The 22350-nt window shown below is 39.9% G+C and overlaps 1 protein-coding gene across 4 annotated transcripts in view; it reads left to right on the forward strand.

Moving 5' to 3' along the window:
• Window positions 1–22350, forward strand: part of LOC128687792 (cytochrome P450 9e2) — a 100773-nt gene that overhangs the window by 16964 nt on the left and 61459 nt on the right. For all 4 annotated transcript variants that reach the window (XM_070082082.1, XM_070082090.1, XM_070082094.1 and 1 more), the window contains exons 2-3: window positions 15984–16181; window positions 20823–21519. In XM_070082082.1, coding sequence (XP_069938183.1) covers window positions 15999–16181; window positions 20823–21519 — 880 coding nt within the window. In that variant the 5' untranslated portion in view covers window positions 15984–15998. The remainder of the gene's footprint in view (window positions 1–15983; window positions 16182–20822; window positions 21520–22350) is intronic.

Raw genomic sequence — 22350 nt, forward strand, 5'->3', positions numbered from 1 at the left:
ATACCTCTCCTCCCTCTAGTGATGCTCCTAGTGTCTACTCTACGTCTTGTTTCTCATGTCCACTTCAATACTTTGGAGAAACTGGCTGATCTCTTTCTGACAGACTTAGGGAGCGCAAAAGTAGTGTTAGCCTTGCTGACACTAACAATGCTCTTTTCTGTCACGACAGAGATCACAGCCATCCTATTGACTGGTCTTCTAAAACTGTCTTCCCTACTTCCAACTTTAACTGTCGCAGTCTGGTTGAATCCTCCCTAATACACAACTTTCCTTGTATGAATCTTAGTCCTGGCTTCGTCTCTGTAGATGCCTTCCTCTCCCACTACATTGTAAAATGCTCCAAACTTCAGAACACTCGTGACTTAACCTGATTCCCCCTTTTTCTTCTTCTCCCTCTTCCCCTTTCCTCTTTCATTTTTCTCCTCTGGGTTGTCTTTCTTCTGCCTCGTGCTTTTGTTCCTTCATTATTTATTATTTTTTATTATTTCCCCACTCTGTGTTCTTGCTCTTACCCTCTGTGGGCACCATCTCCCTTGCAGTGCTCCTCTTTCTTAGTATTTGAATGGCTCCTCCTTCTTACTTCCCCACTATCACTTCTTTCCACCTCCACTACTACTACTACTACATGTACTACTACTACTACTACTACTACATGTACTACTACTACTACTACTACTACATGTACTACTACTACTACTACTACTACTACCACTACCACTTCCTGCCTATATATACACTTCCTGCTCTACTTTTCAGTGTGACTTTGTAAATGGTCCAAGTCGAACCAAAACGTCGTCGTAAGCTCCTCTCTTCTATGTGAGGGTTATTTGTGTATCTCCTTGCTTTATCTCGTAATCGCGTGTGATTGTCACTGTATGGTACATTAACTGCTACACGCATTATATAACCATCACTCACAAATGACGTGGTTTGAAGTTTTGGTGCGTAGACACTGGTTGGGCGTCACCAATCCATCAACCCACCTGGCATAATGAACAATCCTGTGATTTTGTATTGTTTAGATAGATTATATGCTGTTGAGCCTACTGAACTAATAACAGGATGGGCTGGGTATCCTGGCTTATTGATCTTGATTACCCCATATAGATATGGTAGAGTTGCTGACCTAGCCGACAGATATTTAATTAATTCATCATTCCCTTTCAATAAAGAGTTTATATATTATAACCAGTTTTGAAAATAATATGAATATTTCTTTTGGTTTATATAAATTAGATTAATTTATATTTAATAAAATTTGGGAAGAATTTCATGGTACATTAGACAAGTAAAAAATCTTAATGCTTGGGTAGAGTATCAGGTGGGTTTTACAGATTTGGGTGTTGTGACGCGACTGTGAGTGTAGTCTTTGAAAGGGTCACACAGAATAATAGCAATCCATGTCTACAGTATCCAATGAGAAACTTATTTTCTCAAACCACATGACCTGTTATAAACGATTAGAAAAACTTAGGGCTGGCTTTTTTTTTTTTATCTTATAATTTCATATTTGACATCTCGGAAACCCTCCTACCCCATATGGGAAGTAGGGGGATGATGGTAGGGTGGGGTTGGCATCCACCACTAACCATCCACCACTGTAACTATTTAAACCTAGAATTTGCTTATACCTTTTCATAGTCCGTTATTTTGCTGCTGAAAACAGATATTGAATTCTCCCAGTATTCTCACAATTGTTTTCAAGTCCGGATAAAACTCTGGAAAAGTCTTCTAAGAACTGATCCTGGATGAGAGGGAGGTAATTAGTTCCTACTAAGATGGGTTTAGTCTTGAGAAGCAGTACTTCAAACTATAGAATCTCCAGTTTATTGTTATTTAAATCAGGTCTTGGGTTGTAAGCTAAGTCATTTCTTATGTAGGCACATACTCCACCACCTTTTCTGTTCCTATCTAAGCGTTTTATATGGTAACCTTCTATTTTGACCTCGTCGTCAGTCACCGTATCATCCAGCCAGGATTCAGAGATGGATATAACTGCCGCCCTAGTTCTGTTAGTTAGAATCCTAATCTCTGCCAATTTTGGAAAAAGTGATCTTGCGTTGACATGAATAAAGTGGAGGCCTGTTTTCATAAAACAATTATAATCATCAATATATGTCAATGGGTCATTTGTATTAAAGTTAGGTAAATCAATGTCATCATTGCTAAAGGGTAACTGTGCCAAAGTGCATTTGTTACACACAAAATGAATTCTGGCGCCACTACTATAATTGTTCATACAACCATCATGCACCCACCCCTTACACATTTTACATAAGGTGTCTTTTCTATTTTTCTTGCATACTTTAATACAGTGTATGCACCTGTTTGGTGGTGTTTGAGATAATAAGAATGGTTGTATTGTCTTGCATTGACCTATATATGCATTACATATGGAGTTAAGGTTATCATTCCTAGCTACTAGACCGTCATTATCACCGTCACTTATCTGTCTGTTTTACCTCTGCACAATAGTTTGAGGTCCTGGATTAGTTTGGAAATCCCCACTTAACGGCGCCACTATAAGAGCTGTGTGCCACTGTTTTTGTTTGGGTATGTGGTGTTGCCATACCTTCCGGCGATAGTGACATTTACGTTTCTGGTAGGATGGCAACTGTTGGGCTTTTACTGTCTAGAGTGCTATTACCCCATTCGCTTTTTCCAGCCCCCATGAGTGATTTCCTTCTTCACGGAATTAGTGGCCGCTTGTTTGGCCACTCATATGCATAGTGGAGTATCTTATCATCTGATATTTTACAAGACTCATTTCCATAGAGAAATCAACGGTAACAGAGAAATATTCAATGATTTTGTCATATATTTTTGGTGGTTCCTCGTTGTTTTTCGGAAATCAATATAGTATCGGATTTATGTATTTCTATAAATTAAAGTTAACTGTAATATAAGTAATAAAATAAAACATATATAGAATATTAAGGCAGTAGACAACAAACATGGGAGTTATAAGGGCAGCTCTCATGGCTAGTGTTGGCTGTTTAACTTGGCCTTTATCTACACTGATAAATAAACTTATCTTTTAGTGTGACCTTGATTCATGAGTTTTATTGTCAGTATCAGAGAGTATTTATAAAATTAATATCTTTCAGTTGAGAAACGTCATTATTTTATTGACTTTACATTCAACGTGTTCAGTACAATTATCAACTTAATTATATATTATAATTGTGAAATAAATTTCAGAAACGTTGATATAAATATTCCATTTTATCATGAAATTAAAAATTTGCTACATATGAGTGATCAGTTATTACAAGAGCAGTTGTGAAGCTGAAACATCTGTTACAATGGAATCCTGCAAAATGTCTTTCTTTCCTTACAAGACTGGTGAAATATTTAAAGATTTCGAAGCGTTATTCACTGAGATAATATCAGACTAACTTTTTTTTATTTTCGCTAATACAATAATTTACATATCAATATCCTTACTAAAAAACCGTAGCTGTCTGGCAGGACAAGTAAAATATGGACAGAGTCTTTCAAATAATGTGTAAACTGTGGGGTTTATACTGTAACTTGACGAGTCTTCAGACTTGTCTGCTACACCACACATTCCACTTATGACTAACTTAAGAAGACTTACTGAAAATACTAAGGATAGGACGATACTCAAATTTTTGTCGATGATGATACTTATACCGATACTCAGTTTTTAGCTAATGTCGATACTTTTCCTATATTTTCATTTCTAACATTAGGAATTTGATTTAAATCATAATGAATGACTGTAAACTATTAAACAGAAAGATGAACTGGAGGATCGAACCGTGGTAAACAGCCGATCTGCAACTACCAGGACCGCCGTTCCTTCCCCTCGTTCACCTTTCTCTTTATTCATTTACAATCGTTTATTATGACTTTAATCGAGTTTATAGACTATATAACTTAGAGGGAAGTGATTTACAGTCAAAGCTGCTTGAGCTGTGAGGAAAAAATCATAAGGATTACAAATGATGCTGTTGGCTGAGACATAAATATATATTCTGTCTCCGAATCTTCCAATCATAATTCGTGGTAAAGAGCTGGACCTGCCACTACAAGGGCCATGGTGTGATCTCCCGTCCCTCTTACTGTTTGTTCATAATGACTGTAATTAATATATAAAGGAATGCTTATAGCACAATGGGTATTCAGTAACCCAGGAAGGTTAAATAACTTAATTTCTCTGAGATGACAGTGTCATTACTCATGACTAATTACCAGCATCCCCGTGACTTTTACAAATTGAAAATTTTTTATCTATCTCCATATTTAGTAACCTAATGAAAACATAATGAGAAAACAATTACGTAAATGAAAGTTTAAATAATTTTCAGTTGCATTAAACATGAAATTACATTTAAAGCTTTAAAAAATCTTGAAAACTTAAAATACAAACTTTATTGTAATAACTGGAAACTCAGAGTCTAAAATTACAGTTTAAAACTTGAGGAACATCTCAACATTATTAACTCCTTCACCCGTGATGTTTATAATCATATATGCTCATGCATCCCACGTTCCTCAAGTGATTTCACTTTCACTTATTACAGAATACACTTCACATTCGGTGTTACACTTTATATGTATAATGGCATACAAACTGTTGTGACATCACTGCTTCAGTAGGCCTACTGCCACCTTCCCTTGTTGTATATTTTATTTTTTTCTTTCTCCTTTTGCTTATTAACTTTTTCACTCTCACATTACGGTGCCCCACATTTCACTTGTTAACCAAACGCTGGTAATTCTTGATCACCAGTTTCCACACTCACTTTGATCTTTTTATGTTTGTATCTGTGTGGCAACAGTGCCTAGTAGATCCACAACGGTTTGGCACTTTTAAAAGAAAATACTGAATTCAGGTTTCCTCTCGAATTTTTTCAACTAATAACTATAGTTATCACTCGTAGGTTTGTTCCCTGACTTTGTCACTACCACTGATTACTGCTAGCGGTTATTGCACGCCTCAAAAACACGAAGGTTCTCGGAGCCTTGTGCACCCACGTCTGCACCCACCGTGTACTCACCTAGTTGTACTCACCTAGTTGAGGTTGCGGGGGTCGAGTCCGAGCTCCTGATCGCTACTAGGTCACTCTCCCTGAGCCGTGAGCTTTATCATACCTCTGCTTAAAGCTATGTATGGATCCTGCCTCCACTACATCGCTTCCCAAACTATTCCACTTACTGACTACTCTGTGGCTGAAGAAATACTTCCTAACATCCCTGTGATTCATCTGTGTCTTCAGCTTCCAACTGTGTCCCCTTGTTACTGTGTCCAACCTCTGGAACATCCTGTCTTTGTCCACCTTGTCAATTCCTCTCAGTATTTTGTATGTCGTTATCATGTCCCCCCTATCTCTCCTGTCCTCCAGTGTCGTCAGGTTGATTTCCCTTAACCTCTCCTCGTAGGACATACCTCTTAGCTCTGGGACTAGTCTTGTTGCAAACCTTTGCACTTTCTCTAGTTTCTTTACGTGCTTGGCTAGGTGTGGGTTCCAAACTGGTGCCGCATACTCCAATATGGGCCTAACGTATACGGTGTACAGGGTCCTGAACGATTCCTTATTAAGATGTCGGAATGCTGTTCTGAGGTTTGCTAGGCGCCCATATGCTGCAGCAGTTATTTGGTTGATGTGCGCTTCAGGAGATGTGCCTGGTGTTATACTCACCCCAAGATCTTTTTCCTTGAGTGAGGTTTGTAGTCTCTGACCCCCTAGACTGTACTCCGTCTGCGGCCTTCTTTGCCCTTCCCCAATCTTCATGACTTTGCACTTGGTGGGATTGAACTCCAGGAGCCAATTGCTGGACCAGGTCTGCAGCCTGTCCAGATCCCTTTGTAGTTCTGCCTGGTCTTCGATCGAGTGTATTCTTCTCATCAACTTCACGTCATCTGCAAACAGGGACACCTCAGAGTCTATTCCTTCCGTCATGTCGTTCACAAATACCAGAAACAGCACTGGTCCTAGGACTGACCCCTGCGGGACCCCGCTGGTCACAGGTGCCCACTCTGACACCTCGCCACGTACCATGACTCGCTGCTGTCTTCCTGACAAGTATTCCCTGATCCATTGTAGTGCCTTCCCTGTTATCCCTGCTTGGTCCTCCAGTTTTTGCACCAATCTCTTGTGTGGATCTGTGTCAAACGCCTTCTTGCAGTCCAAGAAAATGCAATCCACCCACCCCTCTCTCTCTTGTCTTACTGCTGTCACCATGTCATAGAACTCCAGTAGGTTTGTGACACAGGATTTCCCGTCCCTGAAACCATGCTGGCTGCTGTTGATGAGATCATTCCTTTCTAGGTGTTCCACCACTCTTCTCCTGATAATCTTCTCCATGATTTTGCATACTATACATGTCAGTGACACTGGTCTGTAGTTTAATGCTTCATGTCTGTCTCCTTTTTTAAAGATTGGGACTACATTTGCTGTCTTCCATGCCTCAGGCAATCTCCCTGTTTCGATAGATGTATTGAATATTGTTGTTAGGGGTACACATAGCGCCTCTGCTCCCTCTCTCAATACCCATGGGGAGATGTTATCTGGCCCCATTGCCTTTGAGGTATCTAGCTCACTCAGAAGCCTCTTCACTTCTTCCTCGGTTGTGTGCACTGTGTCCAGCACTTGGTGGTGTGCCCCACCTCTCCGTCTTTCTGGAGTCCCTTCTGTCTCCTCTGTGAACACTTCTTTGAATCTCTTGTTGAGTTCTTCACATACTTCACGGTCATTTCCTGTTGTCTCTCCTCCTTCCTTCCTTAGCCTGATTACCTGGTCCTTGACTGTTGTTTTCCTCCTGATGTGGCTGTACAACAGTTTCGGGTCAGATTTGGCTTTCGCTGCTATGTCATTTTCATATTGTCTTTGGGCCTCCCTTCTTATCTGTGCATATTCGTTTCTGGCTCTACGACTGTTCTCCTTATTCTCCTGGGTCCTTTGCCTTCTATATTTCTTCCATTCCCTAGCACACTTGGTTTTTGCCTCCCTGCACCTTTGGGTAAACCATGGGCTCATCCTGGCTTTTTCATTACTCCTGTTACCCTTGGGTACAAACCTCTCCTCAGCCTCCTTGCATTTTGTTGCTACATATGTGTGTGTGTGTATGTGTGTGTGTGTGTGTGTACTCACCTAATTGTGGTTGCAGGGGTCGAGACTCAGCTCCTGGCCCCGCCTCTTCACTGATCGCTTTGTCATACCTCGTCTTGAAGCTATGTTGTGTGTGTGGTGTTTGTGTGTGTGTGCATGTGTGTGTGTGTGTTGTGTGTGAGTATGTGTGTGTGTGTACTCACCTATTTGTGGGTGCAGGGATCAAGTCATAGCTCCTGGCCCCGCCTCTTCACTGATCCCTACTGGGTCCTCTCTCTCCTTGCTTCATGAGCTTTATCAAACCTCCTCTTAATATTATGTATGGTTCCTGCCTCCACTACGTTACTTTCCAGACTATTCTACTTCCTGACAACTATATGACTGAAGAAATACTTCCTAGCATCCCTCTAACTCATCTGAATCTTCATCTTCCAATTGTGGCCCCTTGTTTCGGTGTCCCCTCTCTGGAACACCTTGTCTCAGTCCACCTTGTGAATTCCTCGCAGTATTTTGTAGGTCGTTATCATGCCTCCACTAATTTTCCTGTCCTCCAGTGTCGACAGGCTTATTTCCCTTAACCTTTCTTCATAGGAAATTCTCCTTAGCTCTGGGACTAGTCTTGTTGTAAACCTTTGCACTTTCTCTAATTTCTTGACCTGCTTGACCAGGTGTGGGTTCCAAACTGGTGCTGCATACTTCATAATGGGCCTGATGTACACGGTGTACAGAGTCTTGAACTGTTTCTTACTGAGGTATCGGAAAGCTAGTCTTTGATTTGCCAGGCGCCCCAGTGTTGCTGCAGTTATCTGGTTGATTCGTTCCTCAGGAGATGTGCTCAGTATTATATTCGCCCCAAGATTCTTTTCCTTGTCTAAGTTTTTCAGTCTTTGGCCACCTAGCCTATACTCTGTCTGAGGTTTTCTTTGCTCTTCCCCACAACACTTCAGCAGGCCTACTGGCAAATGCAAGGCAAGTGCAATTATCCCACCCCCTAGCATTAACCTAGTCACGTCAGTCACAGTCACTTTAGGGAGGAGCACAGCATCCGACCTAGTAGCACAAATTAGTCAGGTCCAACTCACTCCCACCAACACACACTCATGTATTTATCTAACCTATTTTTAAAACTACACGTCTTAGCTTCTATGACGGTACTCGGGAGTTTGTTCCACTCATTCACAACTCTATTACCAAACCAGTGCTTTCCTACATCCTTCCTGAATCTGAATTTTTCCAACTTAAAACCATTGCTGCGAATCCTGTCTATCCTACATATTTTTAGCAGGCTATTTACATCCCACAGTCTGCCCTCATAGCGAAGATTTCTGATACATGGGATCAACTTTGTCATCCTCCTTTGTACGTTTTCCAGTTCATTTATATCCATTCTGTAATACGGTGACCAAAACTGCGCAGCATAATCTAAATGAGGCCTAACCAAAGATATGTAGAGTTGAAAAACAACCTGAGGACTTCTATTATTTATGCCTCTTGCTATGAAGCCAAGGATTCTGTTAGCTTTATTGCGAGCACTTAGACACTGTTGTCTTGGTTTCAGATTACTGCTAACCAGAACTCCTAAATCCTTTCCACATTCCGTAATATTAAGATCTACATTATTTAGTTTATATGTGGCATGGTTATTTTCCTGTCTAGCCTTTAGTACTTTGCATTTGTTTATATTAAACTACATCTGCCACTTCTCCCACCACTGTATCAGTCTATTCAAATCGTCCTGGGGTGCTCTAATATGCTCATTAGAATAAATTAGACGGCCTATTTTGATGTCATCAGCAGTTTTGCTTGTCGCTATTTATTCCCTCATCTATGTCGTTAATGTAAATTGTGAACAACAAGGGGCCCAACGCTGACCCCTGTAGAACACCGCTTGTGACGTGCCCCCATTCTGATTTCTCCCCATTTATGTAAACTCTCTGCTACATGTTTGTCAGCCATGCCTCTACCCAGGAAAAAAATTCTCCTCCTATTCCTTGTGCCTTAAGTTTTCTCAACAGCCTCTGATGTGGAACTCTGTCGAAAGCCTTACCGAAGTCCATACACATAATATCATATTCACTACCATGATCTACCTCCTCAAATACCTTAGTGAAGAAAGTTAGTAAATTCGTAAGATGGGAACGCCCCTTTGTAAAACAGTGCTGAGATTCATTAATCAACTTATGCATTTCAAGATGGCTACGAATTGCTTCGGTAATTATTGATTTCATAAATTTACCAACTATGGAGGTAAGGCTTATTGATCTATAGTACGAAGCTAAGGACCTATCACCTGCTTTCTAAATAGGTATTACATTTACCATTTTCCATTTGTCATGCACTGTGCCAGTTTGTAGTAATATATTGAAAAATTTAGCCAAAGGTATGCTAAGTTCCTCTTTACATTCCTTTAAAACCCTTGCAAACAGTTTATCAGGGCCTGGGGATTTGTTAGGTTATAATTTCTCCATTTGTCTGAGGACCATGACATTAGTTACCCTAACAGAGCATAGTTTACTATCGTCCTGTTCTACGTAATTTATTATTGCTGGAATTTCGCAAGTATCACCCAGAGTAAAAAAAACTGAGAGGAAGTAGGTATTGAAAAGTTCACACATTTCCTTATCACTGTCAGTGATCTGACCTAAGTTACTCTTAAGTGGGCCTATCTTGTCCCTAGTCTTACTTCTGTATACCTGAAAAAATCTTTTGGTTTAGTCTTCGAATCCCTTGCGACTTTAGCCTCATATTCCCGTTTTTGCTTTTCTTATTCTTTTTTTAATTCTTTCTTAAATTGAAAATATTGATTTCTTAATTGCCTTTCCCCTCTTATGATATGGCTATATATACCTCTCTTTTGACCAGTGAGACGTTTTAATCTATTGTTTATCCATTTGGGATCATTTTTGTTAGATCTAATTTCCCTACTCGGGACAAAAGTCGTTTGGGCAGCTAGCGCTATGCTCTGAAATTCGTCATATTGACAACCAACCGTACCTTCCTTAGCCATAGTAATGTCTTCCCAATTTAGCCCACCCAGGTAATTTTTCAGTCCCATGAAGTCGGTCAAGCAGAAATCTGGGACAGCGACTTGATTGTAGTTATCTGGGTAATTCCATGATATATTGAAACTAAGTGATTTGTGATCACTTTTCCCTAGTTCATCACTAACCTCAAGATAATATATTAACTAGTGATTCTTTGTTGGCAAAAACCAAGTCAAGCAGGTTATTTCCTCTAGTTGGTTCTGTCTCTAACTATTTTAAAAAGCAATCCTGAACCGTATCAAGAAAGTCACTAGATTCAAGATTTCTTGTCACATTGTTCCAATCAATTTGTCTAAAGTTAAAATCTTTCATTAACACAACATTTTCATATCTAGACGCCACATGAATTTCGTCCCATAGCAGCTTACTGTACCCCCTATCAAGGTTTGGGGGCCTTTAAATCACACCCAAAATTTATTTTTCACGACTTTCGAGAAATTGTAGCAAAACAGATTCTGTGTTCGATGTTTCTAATCTTATATCATGTCTAAGACAACAATTTAAATTTTCTCTGACAAACATCGCAACTCCAACCTTTTTGCTGACCCTATCAGTGTGGAATAGTTTATAACCCTGTATGTTGCATTCAGAAGGCATTTCTCTATCTGTCAAGTTGAATCAGGTTTCTGTTATAACGATAATATCTATATTACCTGCTGTTGCAAGTAATCTTAGGTCATCTACCTCATTTCTTAGACTCCTACTATGTGTGTAGTGAACCTTAAGGGAGCTAGTCACTCGTTGCCCTTTACTATCTCTCCTTGTTTGTTGTGCAATTGCTTTGCCTTTACTAGCAGCTATATTTTGAATATTGTTTTTTAAACATATCCCTGGGGTATCCTGGTAATATCTGCTGTTTTCAACCCTAATACTGCAGCCTGATTGTTTTCCACAAACACCCATACCTCTGTAATCTATCACTTTAAATTCCTAGATAAGTCATCAATGCCCCCTCAATCGAATTGAGAGATGAACCCCATCCCTTGCATACATATCATGCTTGCCATAGAATTTGTCCCAGTTATCAATGAATGGGATTACAAGTTCCGTACAGTACCTGTCTAGCCAGCAATTTATACCAATTGCCCTAAACATCCATTCATTGCTCACTCCCCTTCTAGGCAAGATGCTACATATGATTGGGATCCCTCCCTTAGACCTGACAACTTTTATGGCTGACGTGTACTCATCCAGCAGCTTTTCTCCTCATTAACTTCACATCATTTGCAAACTGAGACACTTTTGAGTCATTCACCTATACTGAAAACAGCACTGGTCCTAGGACTGACCCCTGTGGAACCCCGCTCGTCACAGGCGCCCACTATGACACCTCGTCCCGTCCCACACGATGTCTCGTTGCCTCCCTGTCAGATATTCTCTGATCCATTGTTGTACCTTTCCTGTTAGGCATGCCTGATCCTCTAGCTTTTGCATTAACCTCTTATGTGTGTGTTTGTTTGTGTGTGTGTGTGTGTGTGTGTACTCACCTAGTTGTACTCACCTAGTTGAGGTTGCAGGAGTCGAGTCCTAGCTCCTGGCCCCGCCTCTTCACTGGTAGCTACTAGGTCACTCTCCCTGAACCGTGAGCTTTATCATACCTCTACTTAAAGCTATGTATGGATCCTGCCTCCACTATTCCTGACTACTCTGTGGCTGAAGAAATACTTCCTAACATCCCTGTGATTCATCTGTGTCTTCAGCTTCCAACTATGTTCCCTTGTTGCTGTGTCCCATCTCTGGAACATCCTGTCTTTGTCCACCTTGTCCATTCCTCTCAGTATTTTGTATGTCGTTATCATGTCCCCCCCTATCTCTCCTGTCCTCCTGTGTCGTCAGGTCGATTTTCCTTAACCTCTCCTCGTAGGACATACCTCTTAGCTCTGGCACTAGTCTGTAGTTTAGCGCTTAGTTTCTGTCTCCTTTCTTAAAAATGAGGACTACATTTTCCGTCTTCCATACCTCAGGCAGTTGCCCAGTTTCAAGGGATGTGTTGAAGATTGTGGTTAGTGGCACACACCATTTCTGATAGTTCTCTAAGGACCCACGAGGAGATGTTGTCCGGTCATATCGCCTTTGAGGTATCAAGGTCACTTATCAGCTTCTGCACCTCCTCCTCAGTTGTGTGTATATCATCCAACTCTTGTTGGTACATTTCCCGTTTGTGTTCCTCTCTGTGCTGTCGTCCTAGAGCCCTTCCTGTCTCTACTATAAATACTTCCTTGAATCTCGTGTTGTAAATTCCTCACCTTCTTTCCTGAGCCTGATCACCTGGTCTTTGACTGTTGTTTTCCTCCTAATGTGTCTGTACAGCAGTTTCGGGTCTGACTTGACTTTCGATTCTATGTTGTTTTCGTACTGTCGCTGGGCCTCCCTTCTAATCTGTGCATTCTCGTTTCTTGTTCTTCGACTAATCTCTTTATTTTCCTGGGTCCTTTGCCTTCTGTACTTTTTCCATTCTCTAGTGCATTTAGTTTTTGCCTCCTTACACCGTCGGGTAAACCAGTGGCTCGTTCTGGTCTATCATTATTTCTGTTGCCCTTGGGAACAATCCATTCCTCTGCCTCCTTGCATTTTGTTGTTACATATTCCATCATTTCGTTTACTGACTCTCCTATCAATTCTTTGTCTCACTGAACCTCCTGCAAGTTCCTCATAGCTGTGTAGTCTCCTCTTTTATAGTTTGGCGTTTCCCATTCATCTCCTGTTATCCTCTCCACCTGTAGCTCTACTATGTACTCAAAGTACAGAACCACATGATCACTAGCTCCAAGGGGCCTCTCATAAGTGATGTCCTCAGTGTCTGAACTGCTCAGGGTGAACACGAGGTCCAGTCTTGCTGGTTCATCCTCCCCTCTCTCTCTCTCTCTCTCTGGTAGTGTCCTTTAACATGTTGATGCATGAGATTTTCCAGTACCACATTCATCGTCTTGGCTCTCCATGTGTCGGGACCCCTGTGTGGCTCCAGATTTTCCCAGTCGATCTCCCTGTGGTTGAAATCGCCCATAACCAGTAACTTTGCTCTGTTTGAGTGAGCTCTTCTTGCCACCTTAGCCAGTGTGTCCACCATTGCTCTGTTGTTCTCTTCATATTCCTCTTTTGGCCTCCTGCAGTTCTGTGGTGGATTATACATCACCGCAATGACTACCTTATGTTCCCCAGACTGAAGTGTACCTACTATGTAATCCCTTTCTCCAATCTCATCCTTGCCTTCCATTTCCTCAAATCTCCATCGGTTTTTTACGAGCAGTGCAACCCCCTCATTCCCTCTCTCCTTCTTCTATCTTTACTCAGGAACTGATATCCTGGTGGGAAGATTGCGTCTGTTGTCTCAGTGAGTTTCGTTTCTGTGACTGCTATGATGTGTGTGTGTGTGTGTGTGTGTGTGTGTGTGTGTGTGTGTGTGTGTGTGTGTGTGTGTGTGTGTGTGTGTGTGTGTGTGTGTGTGTGTGTGCTCGCACGTGTGCGTGCATTGTATGTTTGTTATTGATGTCCAGACGCAGGGAGCATGCAGTGACGCCCACCGATGCTCACTACCTTGGACCACGAAGCACAGCTCACTAATGTAACATTTTACTGTGGCAACGTTTCGCTCTCCAGAAGCTTTGTCAAGCCGTTACAAACAATACATGGACACAGAGGGTATATATAGGTTTTATAGGCTTTGAGTAGAGGTAGTAGTGGCAGTTACGCATATGGTGAAAAGTCAGCTGGTACATGAGAAAGGAAGGTTACATAAGCTATGGATTGGGTAGCATAAAAATAGGTTGGGCAAATGTATATGGATGGATTTGAGAAGGCATGTTTCAGCGTCCCTTCTTTATTACTTAAGAACGTAAGAAAGGAGAAACACTACAGCAGGCCTGTTGGCCCAAACTCGGCATGTCCTCTATTTAGTGGCAATTATGTGATGGCAGGGTTTACTGTTTTCGGGATTATCTTACCACACTGGACCAATACCTTAGCGTCCAGCTTGCGCTAGACGTTGATCCAAGGTAGCCAGCTTTCAGGGAGAAGGCTTACAGCTTTTCATCTCATCCCCTGCATGCATCAGCCTTACTAGAGATTTTAACAATGAAATGAAAGCTGGCTTCCTTGGATCAACATCTAGCGCAAGCTGGACGCCAAGGTATTGGTCCAGTGTGGTGAGAATGGTATAGCACTGCGTACCTTGTTCCAAGGTTCGTAGGTTCGAGTCTCCTTCAGCCAGAGATCAGTGTTTGGATATATATATATATATATATATATATATATATATATATTTCAACAAACCGGCCACATTCCACCAAGGCAGGGTGGCCCAAAAAGAAAAACGAAAGTTTCTTTTTTTAAATTTAGTAATTTGTACAGGAGAAGGGGTTACTAGGCCCTTGCTCCCGGCATTTTAATCGCCTCTTACAACACGCATGGCTTACGGAGGAAGAATTCTGTTCCACTTCCCCATGGAGATAAGAGGAAATAAACAAGAACAAGAACTAGTAAGAAAATAGAAGAAAACCCAGAGGGGTGTGTATATATACGCTTGTACATGTATGTGTAGTGTGACCTAAGTGTAAGTAGAAGTAACAAGACGTACCTGAAATCTTGTATGTTTATGAGACAGAAAAAAAGACACCAACAATCCTACCATCATGGAAAACAATTACATCCCTCACGAAATCGTAATGACACGATGACGGTCTGGAGTTCTGAGACTCTCTGACCGCGGGTTCAATTCCGGCCGGGGGATGGTTTCAATTACATCCTTTCGTTTTACACTCACATGGCAGGACGGTAGTACCTCCCTGGGCGGTTGCTGTCTACCAACCTACTACCTACCTATATATATATATATATATATATATATATATATATATATATATATATATATATATATATATATATATATATATATATATATATATATATATATATATATATATATATATATATATATATATATATATATATATATATATATATATATATATATATATATATATATATATATATATATATATATATATATATATATATATATATATATATATATATATATATATATATATATATGTATATATATATATATATATATATATATATATATATATATATTTTTTTTTTTTTTTTTTTTTTTTTTTTCAACAAGTCGGTCGTCTCCCACCGAGGCAGGGTGACCCACAAAAAAGAAAGAAAATCCCCAAAAAGAAAATACTTTCATCATCATTCAACACTTTCACCACACTCACACATTATCACTGCTTTTGCAGAGGTGCTCAGAATATAACAGTTTAGAAGCATATACGTATAGAGATACACAACATATCCCTCCAAACTGCCAATATCCCAAACCCCTCCTTTAAAGTGCAGGCATTGTACTTCCCATTTCCAGGACTCAAGTCCGACTATATGAAAATAACCGGTTTCCCTGAATCCCTTCACTAAATATTACCCTGCTCACACTCCAACAGATCGTCAGGTCCCAAGTATCATTCGTCTCCATTCACTCCTATCTAACACGCTCATGCACGCTTGCTGGAAGTCCAAGCCCCTCACCCACAAAACCTCCTTTACCCCCTCTTTCCAACCCTTTCGAGGACGACCCCTACCCCTCTTTCCTTCCCCTATAGATTTATATGCTTTCCATGTCATTCTACTTTGATTCATTCTCTCTAAATGACCAAACCACCTCAACAACCCCTCTTCTGCCCTCTGACTAATGCTTTTATTAACTCCACACCTTCTCCTAATTTCCACACTCCGAATTTTCTGCATAATATTTACACCGCACATTGCCCTTAGACAGGCAATATATATATATATATACATATATAGTATATCATTGAACAGAGTACCTAACGATCTTTTTATTGTTCATCGACAGAGGAAGAACTGGACAATGGAGGTGGTGGCGAGTAGCGTCGTATTAGCGGTGTTAACTCTGCTGTTGTTCCTGGTGTGGAGGAAGGCCTCATATTGGTCATCCCGAGGGGTGCCCAATGTCCCTCTATACATAAGCCTCGGATACACACTCTACGGCATCTTCAAGAAACGTGAACAATTGTGGATAATGGTTGATAAGGTAATACTTTGAAAGATATATTTTATTTAACAAAATTACTAAGTGAATTCACTAAGAATATGTATTTTGAATATTATTCTTTGAAGGTATGTATATATGTACGCACAAACACACAGAAACACACACACACAATGCATACAGCTGAGGAAGAATTGAAGAGGTTGTTAAGCGAGCTAGATACCTCAAAGGCGATGGGGCCGGATAACATCTCTCCATGGGTCCTGAATATTCTCAGGTTTTCCAGGCGCCCATGTGCCGCGGCAGTTATCTTGATGTGCGCCTCGCCCCAAGTTCCTTTTCCTTGAGTGAGGTTTGCAGTCTTTGGCCATCAAGCCTATACTCTGTCTGCGGTCTTCTTTGCCCTTCCCCGATCTTCATGACTTTGCATTTTGTGGGGTTAAATTCGAGGAGCCAGTTGCTGGACCAAGCTTCCAGCCTCTCCAGGTCTCTTTGTAGTCCTGCCTGATCCTCATGCGATTTAATTCTCCTTATTAACTCCACATCATTTGCAAACAGGGACATTTCTGAATCTATCCCTTCCGTCATGGCATTCACATATACCAAAAATAGCACCGGTCCTAGGACTGACCCCAGTTGAACCCCGCTTGTCACAGGTACCCACTCTGATACCTCGTCACGTATCATGATTAGTTGTCGCCTCCTTGTCAGATATTCTCTGTTCCATTGCAGTGCTCTTCCTGTTATATGTGCCTGATCCTCTAGCTTTTGCACTGATCTCTTGCGAGGAACTGTGTCGAAGGCCTTCTTTCAGTCCAAGAAAGTTCAATTTACCCACCCCTCTCTCTCGTGTCTTCCGTTACCTTTTCATAAAACTCCAGTAGGTTTGTTGCACTGGATTTGCCTTCCTTGAATCCAGGCTGGTTGTCATTTATAAGCTTGTTCCGTTCTAGGTGCTCTACCACTCTCCTCCTGATAATCTTCATGACTTTGCATACTATACACGTCAGTGACACTGGTCTATAGTTTAGTGCCTCGTGTCTGCCTCCTGTGTGTATGCGTGTGTTGTGTACTCACCTACTCACCTAGTTGTGGTTGCAGGGCTCGAGTCATAGCTCCTGGTCCTGCCTCTTCACTGGTCGCTACTGGGTCACTCTTCCTGCTCAATGCGCTTTATCATACCTCTTCTTAAAGCTATATATTAATCCTGCCTTCACTACATCATTTCCCAAACTATTCTACTTCCTGACAACTCTGTGACTGAAGAAATACTTCCTAACATCTCTGTAATTCATCTGAGTCTTCAGCTTCCAACTGTGACCCCTTGTTGCTGTGTCCCATCTCTGGAACATCCTGTCTCTGTCCACCTTGTCGAGTCCTCTCAATATTTTATATGTCGTTATCATATCCCCCCTATCTCTCCTGTCTTCCTGTGTCGTCATGTCGATTTCCTATAGCTTCTCCTCGTAGGACATACCGCTTATCTCCGGAACTAGTCTTGCGTGTGTGTGTGTGTGTGTGTGTGTGTGTGTGTGTGTGTGTGTGTGTGTGTGTGTGTGTGTGTGTGTGTGTGTGTGTGTGTGTGTGTGTAAAAAAGTATAATACTCTCTTCGTGCGGCTAGATACAATGAACATTATGTGACATCTCATTACATCTCTTAGTAACCAAATTCTTGAGAGTAACAATATTGAAGCTGTTGTTAATTATTTACTGCAGTACCTTGCATATTACTGTTAATGCGTAATACCGTACTTATTAAGTATTATTATAATGTGTTTTAAATTAATGAATTCCAACAATATGTTTAAATGCGTGAGATCGCAAAAATCTTTAGCAAATATATACTTGTAAATAAAGAAATTACAAAAGATAAAAACGAGAAATTATTAATACTATAATTTTATTACAGTTGTAAATAAACAATATACCATAAATACCGTAAAGGAAACTATAATTTTTATTTTGAAAAATAGTTGAACAACTTAGTTTACACTTTTTTTTTTAATCTTCTTTTTATCAGCGTTCATATTTTTATAGCAGTGAATATTTTTCAACGCCTACCAAACTCAAATGTCTAGTTCAGTGTTCGGATCCGAGTTTATTATGATTTCACAAGCATTATCTGCTTTCGCATTTAACATTGATAATTCACCCAATGTGAGTTCTTTCATGGGCGCAGCATTTCCTTGTTGATTTTTCTTTGTTCCTTCCTATAGATGTTGTTGATCCATTCCTACAAGTGTTGCATCATCAAGGTCAATGGAATGTAAGCCAGTGCATTGATGCACAGTTTTGTAATATAAAACTTCTAATCTGAGATGATCTTTCCCAAGCTGCAATGTTTTCACAAATAGCTTCGTTCAATATGGGACTCAAAAACTGGCAAAATCACTGGAACATTGCCACACAGCTCTCATATTGCTCTTAGTTACTTCAGGCAGAAATACTACTACTACTACTACTACTACTACTACTACTACTACTACTACTACTACTACTACTACTATTACTACTACTACTACTACTACTACTACTACTACTACTACTACTACTACTACTACTACTACTAATAATAATAATAATAATAATAATAATAATAATAATAATAATAATAATAATAATAATCTTAATTTCTTCAAGTACATGTACAAGGTACACTGGCCTAGCTGACATCAATGACATACAAAGCCCCTCGTTATTCAGAACATTTCGGGCAAATTAGGTCAATTTTGTCCCCCGGATGTGACACACACCAGTCAGCAACACTCAAGTACCTATTAAACTGACAGGTGAACAGGAATAGCAGGTGTCTTAAGCAAACACGTCCAAATGTTTCTACCCATACCGAGGATCGAACCACGGACCTCCTTGTGTGAGCTGAGTGCACTTGCAATCGAGTTACCGGACACCATAAATCATGTTTTCAGTTGCATTTCGGATATTGTAACCTTTCCAAAATTCGTTTAAACGTGTGACATTTTCTCCCTTTGTTACTTTTATGGCTTTGCGCAAAGGTACATCTTAAATGATAGGCCTTAAATGTAGTAATGACACCCTGTAATATTGATATCGTGTATGGTGGCAGGAAAATTACTTTGACATTTTCATCAAGTCAGAAAGAGAAGTAGGATGACCTGATGCACTGTTCAATAACTACTACTACTACTAGTGAACATCGAAATGGTACCTCACTAGTATTACACCTCACTCTGAGCCTTTATATACCCTCTGTGTCCATGTATTGTTTGTAATGGCTTGATAAAGTTCCTGGAGAGCGAAACGTTGCCACAATAAATGTCACATTAGTTGCACTTGTGTCCTTTTACTTTACATACAATAAATTTTCAAACCAGTTTGCAAATAATTATCTGGTTACCCAGGCTTTCATATTTTACCGCCATATCACAGGAAGAGCATTTTTTGATGTTGGAATTCTGGTCACAGCGCCAGTGCAGACAGTGAGGCAGCTGCAACGTTTCCTAATGATTTAAAAAATTTATTGAAGAAAATGGCTACTGAGACAAGCAAATTTTTAACGTAGATAAAACGGGTTGTTTTGAGAGAAGATGCTGTCACACACATTTACTTGGAGGAAAAAAAATTACGACCAGGATATGAAGTCTCCAAAGACAGTTCGCTGGGGATGTATCTGGTGACCTTAAATTAACTTGTATTCTGGTGTACAGAGAGGAAAATCCAAGGGCTCGATTTTCCTCTCTGTACACTAGCATAAGCATTCCCACCTAATAAAAGCGATCGATCTTTGGAGACTTTATATCCTGGTTGTGATGATTATTTTTTCCTCCAAATAAATGTGTGATGGCATCTCAAAACAACCCGTTTCATCTACGTTAAAAATTTGTTTGTCTTAGTAGCTGTTTTCTTCAATAAATTTTTTAGATCAAAAGGAAATCTTGCAGCTGCCACATTGTCTGCACTGGAGATCTGACCAGTAATTCAAACATTATGCAGTCTCATACGCTCTTAAAGTTACAAAACCAGCCATGACTGCCAAAAATCTTTCTGCTTCATCGTCATTTTCTTTTTTAACATTGAACACAGACTTGTTAATTTAGCTTGAATCGTCAACTGCGTAACATTAAATGTTATCCATGTCAGCACCATGACTTTTAACAATCAATTTGACATATAAGATACTGTAGCTATTGCATGCCTTTAATTTTATCTGTATTCCCTATATACGCACGTACCGATGCTGTCTTCATCTTAGCATGTGGTTTATAATGGCTATTTTACTATGTAGTTTTATCATTTCTAGTTTTTTTTATCTAATGTTAAGCATTTACCTTTACAAGAAAACTCAGTGTCATTGTATTTCTTCTTTCCAGTCATATTTGTGTATAAAAGTACTTTTTAATAACAGAAAAAAATAGTGTATACGTATGTACTGTGTAAGACTACGCAGCTTCACTGCTCCGAGTCTGCTGCGATACTAATGTTGACATCATGTTAGTCCGGTACTCAGCAGCAATCCAATATCGGTGTGTAATGTAGTTAAATAAAATTTATATTATTAACTTTATTAACGGTATTATATCAAAACCCGTACTGTATAAGGTATTACTGAATATATATTTTTTTTTTTTTTTTTTTTTTTTTGTATTTCAGAGAAAATATATTTTTGATACTGATGCAGAAATTCTTCTCATTAACTCCCACAGAGTTACCAGACGTACAAAGACAAAGGGTATTATGGGTTATACGGACTAGATTTTAAGCCATCATTGATGGTAAGGAACCCAGAGTTGGTGAAGCGAGTCATGGTACAGGATTTCGACTATTTCCACGATCGTAGGATCATCGATCTCACTGATAAGGATATATACTTCAAAGAGATGTTGACAATGGTGAGTGGCAACCACTGGAAGGGTGTCAGGTCGGTCGTGACGCCAACATTTACATCTGGGAAGATGCGCAAGATGTTTCCCCTCGTTTTAGAGAAAGCAGATGCCATGATGCAACATTTCAGGAACATTCATCACCAGAAGAACGTCTCTGTAAAAATGAAGTTTTCATTCTCTCGCTATGTCATGGATGTCATTGCTGCCTGCGCCTTCGGGATTGAATGTAACTCTATTGAAAATGAGGAAGAAGAATTCTCAAAAATGGCAGCAGAAATAAATAAAATCAACGCCCGGTCAGTGATAAGGGGAATGGCCGTATTTTTCCTGCCTAAATTTGTGCGCAAAGTCCTCGACATAAATCTGACTACTCCTGCCGGCCTCTTCTTTCGTGACGTGGTCATACAGACGATGAAGTTGAGGCAGGAGTCAGGCATAAAGCGTGGAGACTTCCTGGACCTGATGCTGGAGCAGCGTCAGGAGCAACTCCACCAAGATGATAAAACACCAAAATACCGTAAGTAAACTGTAATGCTTATTATTCAAGTGAAGCCGTAAACCCCTTTGAATTATTCAGAGTTAGTATCGGGGTGCTACATCGGCTTATTATTGATTAAATTAACAAAATTATTATAATTTAGTTCGGTAAGATATTTCGAAGATTTAAATATTTTAAGGCAACAGGACACATGTACAACTAATGTGACATTTTATTGTGGAAACGTTTCGCTCTCCAGGAGCTTTGTCAAGCTGTTATAAACAATACATGGACACAGAGGGTATATATAGGATTAGAGTGAGGTATATATATAAGCCTATATATACCCTCTGTGTCCATGTATTGTTTGTAACAGCTTGACAAAGCTCCTGGAGAGCGAAAAGTTGTCACAATAAAATGTCACATTAGATGCACTTGTGTCCTTTTACTTAATACATTATAGTTAATTCTCCCAACATTATCACAAAATATTTTTAACAGAAAACTTTGTACAGTATTAAACCGTCTATGTCATTCATTGCATAGAGAAGTGGAAGCTCGATCCTCAGTCCAGTAAAAACGACCCTATTTTTTTACAATGCGACTAGCCAAGCAGATGTTGATGAAAGTCAATATTTCACTGGGGCTTAGACAGTGAAGTGTGTGACAGTGACACGAGAATAAAGACATGATTATATATCATATCACTGTAAATTCTAAATTGGCTTATGGAATACTGTTCTCAGCAAATACCTCGAACCAAATTATTTAGGTTGGGACTGGCTTGGTGTGGTTCACTTGTCATCAATATTACATAGAGGAAAAATATTTTTTATCCAAGAGCAGGAAAGATGTTTACAGAAAAAATTG

Source organism: Cherax quadricarinatus, chromosome 1 (assembly GCF_038502225.1).
Source record: "Cherax quadricarinatus isolate ZL_2023a chromosome 1, ASM3850222v1, whole genome shotgun sequence".
Classification (NCBI taxonomy): Eukaryota; Metazoa; Arthropoda; class Malacostraca; order Decapoda; family Parastacidae; genus Cherax; species Cherax quadricarinatus.